Source organism: Leptosomus discolor, chromosome 9 (genome assembly GCF_034619465.1).
Source record: "Leptosomus discolor isolate bLepDis1 chromosome 9, bLepDis1.hap2, whole genome shotgun sequence".
Classification (NCBI taxonomy): Eukaryota; Metazoa; Chordata; class Aves; order Leptosomiformes; family Leptosomidae; genus Leptosomus; species Leptosomus discolor.
The window spans coordinates 44,449,074-44,467,335 of record NC_141399.1 but is presented as its reverse complement, the minus strand read 5'-3'; the positions used below and the strand labels follow the sequence as shown (position 1 = coordinate 44,467,335).

Below are 18,262 nucleotides of genomic sequence, written 5' to 3'. Positions count from 1 at the left end.
GGCATTGAGTGTGGAACCCTACCAGTTATGGTTAGCTTGCCAAAACCATTGTGTATTATTAATTTAATGTAAATCTGCTGAATGGATTTGTTCTTATCCTTTATGAGCATAAACATCCACATCTTTACTCCTCCTTTTAGAATATTTTTTCTTAGAAGTTTTACTTGGTATCTACAGTTTATTCAATTTTCAAGTTTACACCCATGGTCCAATAATGAAGCAAGGGAAAAATAATAGTAATTTTCTTCCAGAAATCTGTAAAAAAGTTTGTTTGCTGGTAAGTGGTGCACTATTGAAAGAAATGTATTGCCCTCATGTGGCAAGATCGTGCATTGCACATCAGGTTCATTTTTATTGTGCTTTTCTTTGGTTTGTGTAGTTGCTGTTAGAGCACTTTTTTCTGCAGGTAGCTTATATGTAAGTAAAGCTTTCTGTTTTTGTGTATGTCTTAGAAAGGTTGTGGTACGGAGCTATAGTTTCACTTTTGTACTTTATATCAAGATACACAGATAAGATCACATGAAAATTGCTTTAAGTGGTGTAGTGTTACATGATGCTTAGAAATGGCATAGAGAAACTGTAACAATTGCATTCTGTCAGATGGCATTTGCATTTTATCATACTTTTCTTAAAAATTGTGTAACCTATCTTTTAAATATAGAAGACTTGCGTTTTGCTGAGTTTATGTAGCGAAGTGCATGTGGCTCATTGATATGGCAAAACCGAAACGATTGAAATTTGAAATCTGACAGCAAAATTCACAAACTTCGGTGAAAGCAGTATTGGGCTGGTGAATCCGTTACTTTAGTCATTACTTCTGAAAGCAGAACTACCTCATTGGTGTCTTGGATCAGATCCTGCTAACTGTGAAACTAGTGGAAGTTTTGCCAGTGAATTGAGCAGGGTTAGGATTTCATCCCTTCCTGTAAGTCACAAACAGAGTTTTTTCTTCATCTTTCGTAGACTGTCTTTTAAGGCATCCCTTCACAGTTGCTGGTGTGCCATGCAGATTTCAGGAATCTGTACAAGTAAACTGTTTCTGGATTGTTTTACTAATCTTTGAGTTTTGAATGGGGATGAGTTGCTGGTGTGAGGTTATTGAGTGCTGCCATGCCTTCATGAATACCACAGCAATCTGGAAGGATCATTTGAGCTACACATGTTAAAGTTGGATGCTCTGAAGTAATTCATGCTTGGTTGTAAGCTGAAGCAGCTCAAGAGCTATTTCGTGATAGCCCTTGTAGCCCTCCAACTTGGCTAACAGTAGGCAGGTGGTCTTGTCAGTCTTCTCTCATATAAGTTGTTCTCATGAGTGTCTGAATTTTGTTTCTTAATAAAAATGTATTTTTTTATGAAGTTAATGATTTTTCTTTTTTTTTTTTTTTAATTCTCTCCCCACTTTGGAAACTAGAAAGCAGATCGAGCAAAAAGGTTTGAGTTCCTCCTGAAGCAGACAGAACTTTTTGCACATTTTATTCAGCCTGCAGCACAAAAATCACCAACATCTCCATTGAAAGTCAAGCTGGGACGGCCACGGATGAAGAAGGATGAAAAACAGAGTTTGATTTCAGCTGGGGAGTATGTTTGATTTTCATTTCTGACATCTTACGCTTTCAAATAATGCGTTGTAACATATCTATTTAGTTAGTAGTGTAGTGCACATAGAAGCATGTGCTTTAAGTAAGTCCAGAACTCTTCCTATTAATGGTGTATTGTAATTTCTTTAAAAGCTGGTTGGTGTATGCATGCTGATCCATCAACATTAGTAAAACCTTGCATCAGGAACACGCTTTTAAAGTAGATTCCCTGATTCTTGCCACTTACCGTGCTTTGGTCCGTATTGTGGAGTGATTTTGAAGCACGTGAATTGAATTTCTTTTGCGTGGGGCTGAACTAGCAGATGCACTCCAGAAATGCTGGTGGACATGTCAGTGGGGCCAGGGTGGAGCTAGACCGAGTTACAACAAGACAACGTGCGTGTGGTGTGGATGTTGGATCCTCGGCACCAATTGCCTCGCTCCACCACTGTGTCTGTACCTGGGCAGTAATGCAGACATAGCCTGCATATAGTGTTTCTGAGGGCATCTTCTAATAGCAAGCAACTAGTTTTTGGAACATCTGCAAAATGCCATTTTCTGTTTTATAAATTTTTATTTTTTTTTTTTTTTAACTGAATATGTGGTTCTCCTGAAGGGTATAGTTACTAAGTAATTAATTCAAAGGCCACCAGTGACATGTGACTTGTATTTCTGTGTTACTCATTAAAAAGTACCTTAGAGAACTCATGGTACTTGTCAGAGTATAGTTATGGCTCTGGAGGAGAGGGCTTCATATCCGCCTTTCTAATTAAAGGTAGAATGAAGCATAAGGAATAACTTAGTAATAGGATATGATTTTGGTCAGGGTACTAGAGCACACACATTGTAGATCAGTGATTCTTATAATTTGTCTCTCGATTTCATAGTCAATGTTTTGAAATTATTTCATATTAACATGAATCTTGGATTCTTTCTTTAGTTACCGTCACCGGCGCACAGAACAAGAAGAAGATGAAGAGCTGTTGTCAGAGAGTCGAAAAACGTCTAATGTGTGTATTCGATTTGAGGAGTCTCCTTCGTGTAAGTGTTGTATTGACAGTTTTCTGATTGCCTTGATATAGTTAAAATCTGAGTAGATTGGAATTAAAATTTTCTACATAGAATTAGTATTTTTCTACTTAGAGGAATCTTACATTTACAGATGTGAAAGGAGGAACACTAAGAGATTATCAGGTTAGAGGTTTGAACTGGATGATCTCATTGTATGAAAATGGTGTTAATGGCATTCTGGCAGATGAAATGGTAAGCAGTAATCTTTTGGAATTTTTGTGGTAATTATTGAGCAAAATTCAACATTAAAATGCCTGTGGTATTTAATGTATATGCAGTAGTATGCATCATTCTACAACAGTTAGATTTTTCACAACTGGAATTGTAATGCAACGAAAGAAATCGTATTGCAAACGTTTGCTGTGTAGTTTGCTTTAAACAACTTAAGTGGCAGAATTATATAGAAGGAAAATTATTTGAAACTATTTCTGTATGGTATTTCATTTCAGCAAGTTTCTTTCCCCCCACTCTTTGTCAATGCAGGGTCTTGGCAAGACTCTGCAAACGATAGCGTTATTAGGCTATTTGAAGCATTACCGAAACATTCCTGGGCCACACATGGTCCTGGTTCCAAAATCAACTCTGCACAACTGGATGAATGAATTCAAACGCTGGGTTCCATCATTACGTGCTGTTTGCCTTATTGGGGATAAAGACGCCAGAGTAAGTGCTCTACATCTCAAATCTGTACACGTTGTTTGTCAAAAGCTAGCATTTGGGCATGTGGAATTGTCCCTAAATTACTTCCTTAATTACAGTATTTTTTTAGTACTCTTTAACTGTATTAGTGTTGAAAATGCAAAATGTTATTCTTCTAACTATGAGGAAAAAAAGAAAATCCATAGGTGAAATAATAGACTGAGATCAAAGTACAGCTGTGTGACTTACCTCTTTTTCTGTTTTTCTCCTCTTTTTTTTGCACCATTTTTAAAAATCTCTTATGTGTTTGCATTGTGATAGTGTTTATTAATTTTCCTTTATTGCTCTCACTTTTTTTTTTTTCACCTTTTTTAGGTGACTTCTCCCACTCTTTAATTCTTGTGTCCATGCCTTGCCTTGTAACTGGGATTGTGTGGGAGAGCTTTTCTTCTTTCATAGTGAAGGCCATAAAGTAGATACAGGGTCATTTTCTAACTTGAAGGGAATCAATGAGCTCGATGTTCCTGTGAATTCTGTGGCTTCTCATATGGATTGCATGACTGCCTGTTACTGCTTGAGGGTAGGAAGGCTCTGCAGAGGGATCTGGACAGGCTGGGTCGATCGGCTGAGGCCAAATGTATGAGGTTCAACAAGGCCAAGTGCTGGGTCCTGCACTTGGGTCACAACAACCCCATGCAGCGCTACAGGCTTGGGGAAGAGTGGCTGGAAAGCTGCCTTCAGGAAAAGGACCTGAGGGCTGAACATGAACCAGCAGTGTGCCCGGGTGGCCAAGAAGGCCAACAGCATCCTGGCTTGTATCGGAAGAAGTGTGGCCAGCAGGAGTAGGGAGGTGACCGTGCCCCTGTACTCGGCACTGGTGAGGCCACACCTTGAATACTGTGTGCAGTTTTGCGTCCCTCACTACAAGAAAGACATTGAGGTGCTGGATCGTGTCCAGAGAGCAGCAACGAATCTGCTGAGAAGGAGACGTAGGAGGAGCAGCAGAGGGAACTGGAATTGTTTTCACAAGCGGTAGGACAAGAGGAAACAGCCTCAAGTTGCATCAGAGGAGGTTTAGGTTGGATATTAGGAAAAATTTCTTTACCAAAAGGGTTGTCAAGCACTGGAACAGTCTGCAGAGGGAAGCAATTGAGTCACCATCCCTGGAGGTATTTAAAAGACGTGTAGATGTGATGCTTAGGGACATGGTTTAGTGGTGGACTTGACAGCAGTATGTTAATGGTTGGCCTTGATGATCTTAAGGGTCTTTTCCAACCTAAATAATTCTGTGATTCTGTGAGAGGAACTGCTGGTTCTGCGAGTGAATGGGACAGTTCCTTCCAGTGCTATAGTCTTGGGTTTGACTACTCTTGTTTTAATTTGAAGTTTGTTAATATTTGTGCCACAGTGTGTTTATTGCTAGTTCTGTGGAATGAAATTAAGGTTGTGTTGAAGGGAATGTGCAGCTTCACTTTGTACTTACTTTGCTTTCAGAGTCTTATGTTCATATTGTCACAGCTTTTCATTTCCTCGTTTTCTACTTAATCTCTCTGTTTTGTGGTGGCTACAACACCTCTGAGCTTACATTTGCATTTGTCAGTCAGTGCATGGTATTGTACAGGACATTCCTTTATTAGGTAGCTCTTCAAGGCCGTGGACTTGAACAGTGCTGTCAGTCCTGCTAGCTGGGGTGATCTGTGTACTCTGCTAAGGTTCTTGGAGACCTGCATGTGTGGCTTTTCCATAGGGTGGTACTCTTTCATAGAAAGGATTTATATGTCTAGATATGTATCCCCTACAAAATAGAGACGGGACAGAGAAGGGAGATCATCAGGAAAGAGAGAAGATGGGAGTGGGCTACGTGAGTTGTTTTGAAACGCTCTATTGTGGATTGTGTCTTTGGACTAGTTTAGAGGGTTTTTTCCCTATTGGTAGTATGAACTATATCTAAATGATAGAAAAAATTATGCTGAAGAGTAAATATTTAGTTTTGAATAGGAGAAAAGTCATGTTTTGCTTAACCCAGCTCATGATCTGTCTGTGTGTAAAGTACAAAGGATTGAAGGATTTTGTTACAGTAACTTTCAGTTACTGAAAAGATGTTTTAGTCTTCTTTTGTGTGCTAGCTTAGCGCATCAGTAATGTTGGCGGAGATTCGGTTTCACCGAATTCCATATGAATTGTTCATATTTATAAATGTTTATTAATTCAATTGTTCTGCTTTAGGCTGCTTTTATCCGTGATGTTATGATGCCTGGTGAATGGGATGTTTGTGTTACATCATATGAAATGGTAATTAAAGAGAAATCAGTCTTCAAAAAATTTAACTGGCGGTACCTGGTGATTGATGAAGCCCACAGAATAAAGAATGAGAAGTCTAAGGTAAACTCAAAATTATTTGATACTTTGAAGATAGTTTGACACAAAAGATTCCATCTGATTATAGCAGAATTTAAGTGTCAGGTGCGGTGTTTTTGTAAGATACAAGATGTAAGCTATTGGATGGTAAATACGAATTTTATAGGTAGCTCACTGTCTTTAAATTTAGTTGATGTAGTTTCAGGTTTCAGAAACTGATGAAAATTCATTATGCTTAAATGTACGTGATGATGAGAATTATTTGTTGTATTTCTAGCTGTCAGAGATTGTACGTGAATTCAAGACAACAAATCGACTGCTGCTTACAGGAACTCCTTTACAGAATAACCTCCACGAGCTGTGGGCATTACTCAATTTTCTTTTACCTGATGTCTTCAATTCTGCAGATGTAAGTTGAGGTTTGGAAGTCTTGCTCTTGTTATTTTGCTTCCCAGGCTGCTATCTGCAGAAGAGAAGAATGTCCAGCCCTCAGAAGGACTTGGATTATTTTCTCCGCTTTCTCAAAAACTTCTTCTGCTGCATCACCCCCTATGATTATGTCATCAGTATATTGCAAATGTTCACGAGCTCCACCCTTTTCTAGTGCAGACTGAATCAGTCCATGGCAAATCATGAGACTGTGCTTCCACCCCTGGGGCAGTGGATTCCAGGTGTACTGGACACCCCTCCAGGTGAAAGCAAACCGTGGCCTGCACTCCGCTGCCGAAGGAATAGAGAAAATCGCATTAGCAGCATCAGTTGTGGCGAACCACTTGGCTGCCTTCAGCTCTGGTTCGTACTGAAGTTCTGGCGTGTCTGGCACGACAGCGCTCAGCAGCGGCGTGACTTCATTCAGGCCACGATAATCTGGTGTCAGTCTCCACTCTCCATTAGACTCTTGCACTGGCCATATGGGTCGTTAAAGGGTGAGCAAGTCTTGCTGATCACCCCTTGGCTCTCCAGTCAATCAATCAGCTTATGGATGGGAATCAGGGAGTCTTGGTTGATGCGATACTGCTGCTGGTGCACCTTGTGGTAGCGATTGGCACCTGTTGTTCTTCAGCCTTCAGCGACCCCACAACAGAAGGGTCCTTTGAGAGACTGGGCAAGGTGGACAGCTCTTCAGTTTCGTCTCTCTCCAAGGCAGCTATACCAAAGGCCCACTGGTACGCTCTTGGGTCCTTGAAATACCCTCTCCTGAGGTAATCTGTGCCAAGAATGCGTGGAACCTCTGGGCTGGTCACAATGGAGTGCTTTTGCCACTCATTCCCTGTTAAACTCGCTTCAGCTGCCAATACAGTTCGCTGTTGGGATCCCTCTGTCACTCAGAAGCACAGATGGTTTCTGCCCTTTTGTAACTTGGTGGCGTTAGGGTACACTGTGCACTGGTGCCTGCTAGAGCCTTACACTCCTGTGGGCCTAATGTGCCAGGCCGTTGAGTCCAATAAACCTGGCTGTCCCTTTCTTCCACGTGACTGGAGACAAGGCCCCTCTAACCCTGATCAGAGTCACTCACTTCTTGTGAAAATGACTTAGAAGTCCCTTCAAGAGTATCAGATCAGCCCTTCTACTATGTCTGGGGAATTTTCCACTGGAAACGGGAGCAGCATTTTTCTTGGAAGACTCCTCTTTTGTGACTGTTCTTCCTTGTGACTTGTGTATCCATGCATCTAGGATTGAAGTGGGTTTTCCATCCTACTTCCTCATGTCTTCTTCACGATCATGCAGGTAAAACCGCAGGGTACCCCATGGTGTGTACCTTCTATATTCCCTCTCTTAGGCAGGAGCGTGCTTACCTCTAAAGCTGAGATACTGGTCTGTACAGGTGGGGAGTAGTATTTATCCTGTTTGAATTGCTGGAATTCCTGGGACAGTTTCTCCACAGCTGTGACAAGGGAGGAAGAGAGATATTCTATGAATTGCTGGAGTTGGTGAGCCACATCATCCACCTTTGTGCCTCTTCGTCTCCCTAGTCCATTCCTGCCAGTGAGTTGCTATATGACGATGGTGCACACTGTCCATCCTTCTGCCACGTAGGTCACGGGCACTGGACTTCATCTGGATCTGTGGGTGACTGCACATCGCCTGGGTCACAGTAAACTCGTCTCCCACACAGCTAATTCCATCAAGTATTGGATGCCTCTCTATGGGTGTCCACTTGCCCGGCTGACATACAGTACCTTCTTTGAAGGAGTACCTTTCCTTCACACCTGACAGAAGTCGCCTCCAGAGGGTCCAGAGACATATGATGTAGAAGACCTGGATTCAGTAGATGCTCCGTGTCTTACGTAACTGTAGACTACTTTTGTTGCTCTGCCTAATTAAAACAGTGCTGCTTTCTGTTAGTGCAGATAAGGCCTCATGCCCGTAATAGCAAATGTAATATTGCATGATACTTGAACTATTTAAAAAGTGGAACGAAGAGTATGAAGTATCCACATAGGTGTAAACCTTTTTTTTATTTAGAATTTGAATCGTCTTTCTCCTCTTTTAATGTTTCCTTGTACTTGTATTGCTTGCTTCTTTTTTTTTTTTTTTTTTTCTTCTCTGTTGTCCATCTCATTTACTTAAGGATTCTGGTTTCTTTTTCTTTTTTTACCTTTTTGCCCCATTATTACACAAGCACTAAGGGGAAGAACTTGGGGCAGTGCAGTGATGAGCATGGAAAACCATTGCAAATTAAACAGAGTAATAGTATTGTCTGTAGAGTTACTCAGTTGACTTGAACGTTATAATGTGCTGGGGAGCTGGCACAGAGTTGCAGACTGATTTTTCTTTCAGTCGCAGAAGTCATTTGTCTCAAGATTTGTGCCACTCTCAGCTGCAGTGAAAGAGAGTCAATATGTGTCTGTTAAAACTACAGATGATAAACTCTTCATACCAATTGTGCTGTTTCTCACCACAGGATTTTGACTCATGGTTCGACACTAAAAATTGTCTTGGTGATCAGAAACTTGTAGAAAGACTTCATGCTGTAAGTAATTGAAGCTATAATCACTTGTCATTGTTAACATATGCAGTATAAAAAAAGAAAAACAGATTATTTTCCCCTTATCTCGAAGCTGAGAAGATGAACGTGAAGGTATTTAGTTACAGAAATGCCCAGCAGCATTTTCATGAATTAAATATTGGAACTTACTTTCTAGATACTGCTTTTGGTAACATTAGTGTTTGAAGCAGACAAAATCTATACATAAAATGTGGAAATGATGAATTTTGAGATCTTTTTGAAAGCATTTGTTGTTGTGAATATTATGCTGATGCACATGTCATGCTAGTCTGTATAAAGGCATGCCTTTACCTTTGTTTTACTGTGCGTGAAATAAAAGACATTTTTCATCATACAGTAACAAAACAGATGAGAAGGAAGTAGAACATACATTGCTTAGCTTTGAAATGTTGGTGTGTTTTGTATATGCTGCTAGTGGAAATGAAACAGAGCTTATGTTAAAAGGTAATAGATAGGTTTTATCAGCTTGTGGGTTTGACCCTTGCTTAGGGTAACAACTGGGGTGAATACGGCAATCTTTATGTAGTGTTACATATTTGTGTGTGAACTTAGTCTGTTAGTGGACAACTTCATTGTGTAAACTTCAGCAGATTTTTTCTGAAGGAGTGACCATGACAGCAATAGATATTGATTAGTTCTGAATAAATATCAGCTAATTGAATCTGTTAGCTTTGTATTTGACGCAACCAATTTTACAAATTTATCTGTGGAACCTCTTAATTTGCGTAGGTTTTGAAGCCATTTTTGTTACGTCGCATAAAAGCTGAAGTAGAAAAGAGTTTACCTCCAAAGAAGGAAGTAAAAATTTATCTTGGGCTCAGCAAAATGCAGAGGGAATGGTGAGTTATTTATGTCAAAGATTCTTTTCTGATAAAGAACACTACAGCTCTTCAGACTGATTTATTTCCTGCAGTTGCATGTTAAGACAGTCAGATGGAGAAGGCTATTTATAGCTGTCTTTGGGGCTTTTTTTAAGGATGTACAAGTTAGAAAGAGCTCAGGAGGTTAATGAAAAGATTTGGGAGGAAGAAAGCAGGAACTTCTTTTCTTGCCTTAATTTTATTTGAAAGAACGTATGCCTACTAAGTTTCCTCCTTTGATCCAAGTATGTATGCACCAGTAAAAGTCTGAGCTGAAATTAAAATAAAACCTTGAGGAACCACATATCCAGAAGAGATGTGAGAAGAGGAGCCAGGTCAGTGTCACAGTTTCAGTCAAATAAATGGTATCTTTAATCCACTTCGTAGACCTAAAACGAAAGTGTCAGAAAAGCCAGTAAATGACAGATCACTGTCACTCTTGGACAAATTACCTTTCTTGTTTAGGTGTGGATTTATAAATCCTTATTATCAGTCAGATGGTTTTGCCAAGTTTCATATTAATATAGCTCATTATTGTATAAACAAAGCAAACTCCCTCATTCAGAAGTAAGTAATTGGGATATTGCAGGGTTTCACTCCTGTTTTAAATATCATATGAAAACTGAAAGTTGTTTAAAATTGCCTGTTAAACTTCAGGTATACAAGGATCCTGATGAAAGATATTGATATCCTGAATTCAGCTGGGAAGATGGATAAGATGCGTCTGCTGAATATTCTGATGCAGCTGCGGAAATGCTGTAACCATCCTTACCTGTTTGATGGGGCTGAGCCAGGCCCTCCTTACACCACTGACACGCATCTCATCACCAACAGTGGTAAAATGTTAGTGCTGGATAAACTGCTGGCGAAACTCAGAGAGCAAGGTGAGTACCGTTTGTGAACAGCAGTGATCGGAATGCTTGTTGTGAGTACAACTACCTTTCAGGAATGGCATAGATTCATTCTTGTCTTTCCTCCAGTGAATGCGTTCATTGCTTTCAGTGAGGATTTTGTTGAAAGTCATTTTTCTGTAGATCTTGACACATGGAGGGAAGGAAGTCTTACAGGAGTGAGGAAGACTGATAATGTGGAGAAGTAGAAGGAAAGGAAGAGCAGAGCCTCCCTTCTGTTGTGTTGAAGAAAATTTCTGATGAGATGATTAGTGCACATCAGTTGTCAGCTAATGGTTTCACCATTGCTCTAAGTGTACTGTTTCTTCAGCTGTGTATTCTCTATAAATTGTCTTCACAAGAAGTTAAATCAATAATAGAAAAATAACTTCAGAAGAAAGTCTTGAGTTAGTCATAGTACAGAATATTTCACGTGAATTCTTACTCATGCTGTATAGTAGGCTCTGTGATAAGATTAATGTGAAAACATAAAACCAACGACAGAAGCTTCTGTGGTGTTCTGTCAGGTTCCAGAGTTCTACTTTTTAGTCAGATGACTCGCTTACTGGATATTTTGGAAGACTATTGCATGTGGCGTGGATACGAGTACTGCCGACTTGATGGACAGACACCACATGAAGAAAGAGAGGTGAGAAACTTATATATAAACAAGAAATGTCTGTTTTACATATTAGATTATTAACAAATTGTTATTTACATGTATATAAGTAGCTCTATCATTGTTTGAAGTAAAGCAAAAATGCTACAGTTTAAAAACGCTGCTAAGGGTATGTTTTTCCTAACTGAAGTCCGTAGCAAAGTAGGTTTCATTTTTTCGTCGACTAAACAAAAAATGTAATATTTTGTGGATTCTGAATGGAATTTTCCACCTGTGCAAACCAACAGTTTCTTTCTTCTATAAAAATTGATTTTTCGTATGAAAATTCTGTTAACGTCAAGGAAATTGCATTGAAAAGCTACCAACATACTGGAAGCTTGTTTGAAAACTCTGATACTTTTATGGCACATTTTCTTTTAGGAAGCGATAGACACGTTTAATGCTCCCAACAGCAGTAAATTCATTTTCATGCTGAGTACCAGAGCTGGAGGTCTTGGAATTAATTTGGCAACTGCTGATGTGGTTATTCTCTATGATTCTGATTGGAACCCTCAAGTAGATCTGCAAGCCATGGTGAGTTAACTCCTCAATACACATTCGTTTGTTAAAGTTGTCATTGTTCTCTTTTATATAAGTGCTTCTAGAACTTGTATTTTTGTTATTTTTTGTTGCTTTTTGTATTTAATACCCAGAAACTGAGGAATTGAATAAAGAGGGCATGAACAGAATTGTGGAAGAGACTGTAGATTTTTCTCTCTAAATATGGGTCTTAATTATTTTCGTAATTGAATAAGATGACTTCTGTCAAAATACTGTATCAATATTGTTTATCCATGGAATTATTCTTAATTCTGTCTTTCCAGAAGAGAACAGTAAACGAATAAGAGGGCTATTTCCAGGATAATAGCAAAGAATTAAAAGCATGCAGCTTTATATTCCTCCCTTTTGGGAAGCCTATGCTTTTGCAACCCACGTTTTTTCTGCATAAGTGTAAAATCATTCAGTGGTGACACCAGGGAAAAAAACCCTTATCTTTGGGTTATAACATACTAAAAGCTTCTCTGAGTGCTGAATATCAAAGAATCAAGTCTATAATTGTTTAATGTGGAATAAAAATCACACGATCCTTCTTGCATGATTGGAGGTATTTGTTCCGTGGTTTGTATTTTTTTCGTTTTGCACTTAAACTCATCAAATATTTACTGTGAATAACTAATTCTTTTGATATGCATGCTGACTACCAGTAGTAGACCAACTTGCTGGCAACTCATGAGTGTGATTTGTGAGCTTTAGCAGGATTTTGAGGAAGAAATGAGTATTATGCAGGAGAGTAAAAGGTTTAAAGGGCAGTCAGAAAATCCTGGTACCAACAGCTTGAAGACCAGTTGTTTAACATGTTTAAGAGGACAAAATAATATTTTTATTCCTGTTTTCCAGAGAGAATAAACATGTTTTGTTATAAATAAGTATAGTATGTTAGTCATATAACCTCATGTACTGTGTGTTGTGGCTGTGCTCCGTGAGCTGCGTATTGATGCTTTAATGCTTGGGACAGCCACGGTGTTGAAGCTGTGGCTGCATGGGCTTTGCCCATGGCATTAATACACTCGAGCCAGGGATGCTGACATTTCAATACCCATGTCAAGTGAGAGGATTAGTTAGAAAGCAGTGCAGTTGTGTGTATGTATGTGCTGTTGTATCTCCCCTTCCCCACTGTAGTCTGGACAGACATTCAGTTATCTTCATTTACAATGAGGTAGGTGCATTATTGCCATAGAATGACCCAAACTTAAAAGGTGTGATAGCCAGATGTAAGTAAATATTACTATACTGGTTTTACCTTTTTTGTGTACTCTTGAATAAGCAAGGAACCAAGAAATATATGCTAGTTTCAGTCTGCTGTTTCTGCAAGCTAACTGTCTATTGCTTGTGAGTTTTTGTTGCTGAACACTCATTGATTTATGTTTGTTAGGATCGTGCGCATCGTATTGGTCAAAAGAAACCAGTACGGGTGTTTCGACTAATCACTGATAATACTGTTGAAGAGAGGATTGTAGAAAGAGCTGAAATAAAACTGAGACTGGACTCTATAGTTATACAACAAGGTATCAACTGCTATATATGTTTGTCTGCAACAGAATTGTTCAGTCCCTTAAAGTGTGGGTTAACTAACTGTACAAATGTACAGTATGAGAGAAAGCAGGCCTTGTGTATATACTAAATCGACCTAAGAAACTATAAAGTATAAGTTTTTCAGTTGTTAAGCTGAAATTTTTGAAAAAAAAATCTGTTTTCCTAAGTAGTGTTGGCATACACTTATTGTAAGACTCTAAGGAAAGCGGACTACAGCTGAATAGGTATTACTTGGGTTTTGTGATATATTAAAAAGGAAAAAAAAAAGAAAGAAATGTTTCATGACAAATAAAAATAATTGTATAGATGTGCTTCTTACCATATATGAATTTACTGAACAGTGAAACTGCTTTGTGTGTCTTTGTTTAGAAGCTCTTGGAAGAACAGTTTGTTAAAAACTAAGGTTGTCAAGCTAAGTGTGGAAGGTTGTTTGTATTTCCAAAAGGGTGGGCTACTGAAAGGATGATGGTCAAAATTTTAATGGACTATGAAGGGATGAGAAATAAGTGAAATTTTGGGACAGAAATTAGATTTTTTGGGAAAAATATGCAAAGATTTGGGTTGAAGTCAGTGAAGTGAGTGTTAGAAACCTTAAGTCCTTCTGAATGGTTGTCACGGAATACTTTGTCACTTTTCATCTTGAAATAAGATTTTTGATCTTAAAAGTTGGGCTAACTTTGTAAGAATAAGACCTTAAACTCAAAATTTGGATTATCTGAACGTGAGACGTTCTTTGTTATGGCTTGATCCCAAGTTGTTATCTTTTTATTTTCCCTGAAGTACCCGATTTCTGTTTATTTTCAGCTCAAGTGAAATGTAATGTTTTCTGTATGGCTCTTGTGTTTTTCCTTTCTTGTTCTGCCAGTGAACTAAAAAAATCCGCTGTTTGCATGGTCCTACCAGAACTCTTGTATTATAACTTTCAATGTGTGTCTTCTAATTTTAGGAAGGCTTATAGACCAACAGTCTAACAAACTGGCAAAAGATGAAATGCTGCAGATGATCCGGCATGGAGCCACACATGTCTTTGCTTCCAAAGACAGTGAGCTGACAGAAGAAGATATAACCACTATTTTAGAAAGAGGTGAAAAGAAGGTTAGAGAACAGCTTTGTACGGAATTCACAGTGTGTCAAACTTTAAATATATATGCACAAAATAGAAAGTAAATCTGATTATGTAAATCCATTTTTATGCCCAATTATTACTTTACTATTCATAAATATTTTAAAGCTTATGAAAGTTTTGAAGGAGTAGAATTAGTAATTTATTATTTTCAAAGTTCAGACTGTGTGCACTGTATCTTAAACACTGTTTATTTTATGGGCTTTTAGAAAGATGTAAATTTTATGCCAACAAGTCTAGTAGAACACAAAACCTTTATGGAACTTTATTAGGGAATAGGTAGCTCTGTGGAAAAATGAACTACCATTTCAGCTCCAAAGAGTTGGGCATAAATTTCATTTAAATTTAAAAGTTAAATCATACGGTTGTAGGGCTACATCCCAGCATAAGAAATTTAGTTTAATGGAAAGTCTTGGAGTCAGATCGTTCAAAATGGAAAAGCACTATGGGTGTCTGTCCTTACAAGACAAATGTAAGTAAAAGTTTAAAGCAGAAAAAGACATTGAGAATGTTTTAATAATGATGAAAGTTGGGTTTTTTTCAGAAAAGATAAAACAGCTTGAGTGAGCCTAAAAGTATCTTGCTGTATTTTTAGACAGCTGAAATGAATGAACGATTGCAGAAAATGGGGGAGAGCTCCTTACGAAATTTCACTATGGACACGGAGATGAGCTTATACAACTTTGAAGGTGAAGATTATAGAGAAAAACAAAAGGTAATTTTTCCTACAGTCTTTAAGACTTTAGGGGTGCAAGCAGAAAGACCACACTAGAAATGTTATGTCTATAAAGGTTGTTCCAGTGAAGTAAGAAGCTACTGAAAAATTCACTTAGCTCTGCAGAAGCATAAACATTCTGAATTTTTGTTAAATTAGCTTTCAGCTCCACTGTTTTTTTCACAGTAAAATTTGATAACATTGCTCAAATTTTATTCTTTCTGCAGCAAAAATACTGTGTTGCATCCTACTATACTGCTGCAGTCAGTGTTATTGTACTGCCACATAACTGAGAGAAAAAAAACAGGCCTGGTAATGATTTTATATGTGGAACGTGGACTTAATGTCTTTTTTTTTTTTTTTTTTTTTTTTTTTTATGTAGTGAAGGTTTTAGTCACAAGCATTAATGTGAACTGTTTGTACAATGTTTTACCTAATTATAGAAGGGTCATCCAAACCAGGAGGTATTGCTCAGGGTCCCACGATGTTACCTCTGTGTCTCTGTGTTTTGTACAGGACGTATAGTCAAGGTATCTTAAGGTCTTATCTGGAATCAGATATGTGAACTCTTATTTGGTAACTACAGAATACCCTTCTAACCCAGGTTTCTTACCAATTTTGAAGAAACATTTAGAAAAGTAAAATGTATATGAGACTAGAGTGGGGTGTGCATGTATATATATAAGATTCTTTTTTTTGTGTTGGTAATTTCATTACAAGAAGCCAGCTAAATGCAGCATAGTCTTGCAATGTGCTTTAGTAACTTTAATGATAGTAATTTAGTTAAGATTAATTTGCTGCTGATGGATTTTTTTTTTTTTTTTTTGCCAGTGTTGTAGCCTCTGTAGAGGTTATTCCTTGTGATATTTAGAGGACAAGCAATTCACTCATATCATAAGGTGTTATATAGAATTCAGAACCCAAGTCCCTAGTCCTTCCATTCTGTTTTGGTAGATGGAATCATAACTCAGGTGCCTGGAGTAAGTAGAATACTTTAGAAGGATCTATCCGTGCCACTGCCCTGCCTTACTTGTGATTATCCTTTATGTGTTTAAAGGCATGTTATAATCAGCTGTAATTTCTAGCTTGTTTTTGAGATCTTCTGTAGTATTCAAATTGTTGAGCAGAAACATTGGATTTGCAGTGCAACATTAGTCACTACTTCTGCGGCTTTGGGAAAGCATACGGTTACTTTAATATCTTTTTATTCTATTCTCCTTGTAGCTGAGCATGATGGAATGGATAGAGCCTCCAAAACGAGAACGCAAAGCCAATTACGCAGTTGATGCTTATTTCAGAGAAGCCCTACGTGTTAGCGAGCCAAAAGTCCCAAAGGTAGGAGCTTGGCAAGTATGGAGGGCTTTTTCTGTTGTTCTTTTGCTCTTCTCTCCCATGGTGCTTTCCATGCTCTCACCCTGGTAATATAATGAATGTATTACAAAGTGATAAAAGGTTGCCACTGTGGCTGAATTATGGCAGTTTCATTGCACAGAAATCAAGCTTATATAATGTTAACGTATTTGTGTATTTTTGAAGGCTCCACGACCTCCAAAACAACCAAATATTCAGGATTTCCAGTTTTTCCCACCACGGTTATTTGAACTTCTGGAAAAAGAAATTCTGTATTATCGTAAGACTATAGGATATAAGGTAATGCTTTTTCTCCTCTTCAAATTAGTGAAATATATTTGTATTCCTCTCTGCAGATTTATTGCAACCTTCACAACAGCTAAATGAAGTAAATGAGACTGCAACTAAAAACCATTGTTTTTTTGCAAAGTGCTTCTCATTGTGGAGGAAATAGCTAAAAACCTCTATTCCCCTGTTTCTGTTCCACTGCAGAACAGAAAAAGTGATCTGTAATGCCTTCATTAAAAATTCTGTATCTGTATAGCTTTGTGTTTTGTGGTGGGTTCCTAACAATAAAACACACCAGAATAAAGATGACAGTTCTGATGCTTCATATACTTCTCAAAACCCAAAGTGTGATATATGGTCTAAGGTGAGAAAATAGGTTTTGGCTAAGATCACCTTCCAGGGTATGATTTTTTTCATTATAGCTTGTGTATATCTTGTGCAGAAAGTAACTTAAGGTAATATTGAAGTTGACTGTGTTGATGTGAAGGTAAGTAAAGTGACATCAATTTTCCTTGCATTTTTCTGGGATATAAAATGTTTCAAGGTGTGGAGAAGTCTGAATGCATTACTACTACAAAAAGAAAACCAGACAACAGGCTTACCTTTTTTTTTCCCCTACTATGCCTTAGCTGAATTTCTCCCTCTTCCCTGCTGACATTACTGGACAAGCAGTGAATACAGATTCTGTTTTGATGTTGATTTTCATTACTTGCACCAGTATCGTCTGAGTAAATCAAATGGATCCCCAACTTCCAGACATTATAGCTTACTTTGAAAAGCCCCATGTTTCATGGCAGATTGCAGCAAGAAGAAATCACGTATAAAATGTGTTAGAGAACATAAATGTGTCATACAGGGCAGTGGATAGGAAATTGGTGTTGCAAAAGAGTAGAATTAGTATTAGCAAAATATATTTTTAAGACAAAGCAGAAGGTGTCTTAGGATCTAGTTTGAAGCAAAAAGAATTATATGTGGATAGCAGGATAGAGTTAAGATAAGAATTAAAGGAAGTATGATTAGCTTAGGGAAAGAAATTATTCAAGTAATGCTTCAACAAATAAGGATGAGAGAGTTGCTAGTGTTGACAATATATGTGTGAAAATAGAGGTGTCTCAGTCCTGTTAACGTAATCTGCCAGACTGGATAGATCAAACATGAATACTTGTTATCTTAGAGACTTAGTATGGCTGTTCGCTGCTGCTGAAAGTGATAAATATGATTATTTCTTCTGCTTCAAAATGGAAGTATAGTTTTCCACCTGAAGAGAGTTTATTATTAAAACTGAAGACTGCTATAAACAGTATCAGGTGGTATCAAATAGGTAGAGACTGAGCTTTATGTGTCAGTCTTAACTAAACCAGCAAAGCCAAGAAAATTTCTTAGCCAGATGTTAAAAGCAGCTCTTAACTTCCTTTGCCTTTTGCTGCAGAAATATGTAAGGTCTACAGAATCTTTGCTGGTTTCTGACTTGTTTGCTGTTGTGTGGTATGGAATTACAATCCACAGTTTAAAAGTCATAAATATTAAATTGGTGTCGATGTGGAGAGGGACAGGGAAAATGTTGCTGGGCCTTGTTTACATAATGTTGCTGGTCCAGTCCTTACTTTGGCAGTGTGTATAGCTTTGTAG

At 38.1% G+C, this 18,262-nt stretch overlaps 1 protein-coding gene across 1 annotated transcript in view; it reads left to right on the top strand.

Moving 5' to 3' along the window:
- Nucleotides 1–18,262, top strand: part of SMARCA1 (SNF2 related chromatin remodeling ATPase 1) — a 36,004-nt gene that overhangs the window by 5,887 nt on the left and 11,855 nt on the right. Inside the window, exons 3-18 of the mRNA XM_086470509.1 lie at nucleotides 1,412–1,578; nucleotides 2,518–2,618; nucleotides 2,740–2,840; nucleotides 3,132–3,311; nucleotides 5,514–5,669; nucleotides 5,923–6,054; nucleotides 8,551–8,619; nucleotides 9,385–9,494; nucleotides 10,173–10,399; nucleotides 10,933–11,054; nucleotides 11,445–11,597; nucleotides 12,997–13,129; nucleotides 14,104–14,252; nucleotides 14,876–14,995; nucleotides 16,220–16,330; nucleotides 16,532–16,645. Of these exons, the coding sequence (XP_086326635.1) occupies nucleotides 1,412–1,578; nucleotides 2,518–2,618; nucleotides 2,740–2,840; nucleotides 3,132–3,311; nucleotides 5,514–5,669; nucleotides 5,923–6,054; nucleotides 8,551–8,619; nucleotides 9,385–9,494; nucleotides 10,173–10,399; nucleotides 10,933–11,054; nucleotides 11,445–11,597; nucleotides 12,997–13,129; nucleotides 14,104–14,252; nucleotides 14,876–14,995; nucleotides 16,220–16,330; nucleotides 16,532–16,645 (2,145 nt within the window). The remainder of the gene's footprint in view (nucleotides 1–1,411; nucleotides 1,579–2,517; nucleotides 2,619–2,739; nucleotides 2,841–3,131; nucleotides 3,312–5,513; nucleotides 5,670–5,922; nucleotides 6,055–8,550; nucleotides 8,620–9,384; nucleotides 9,495–10,172; nucleotides 10,400–10,932; nucleotides 11,055–11,444; nucleotides 11,598–12,996; nucleotides 13,130–14,103; nucleotides 14,253–14,875; nucleotides 14,996–16,219; nucleotides 16,331–16,531; nucleotides 16,646–18,262) is intronic.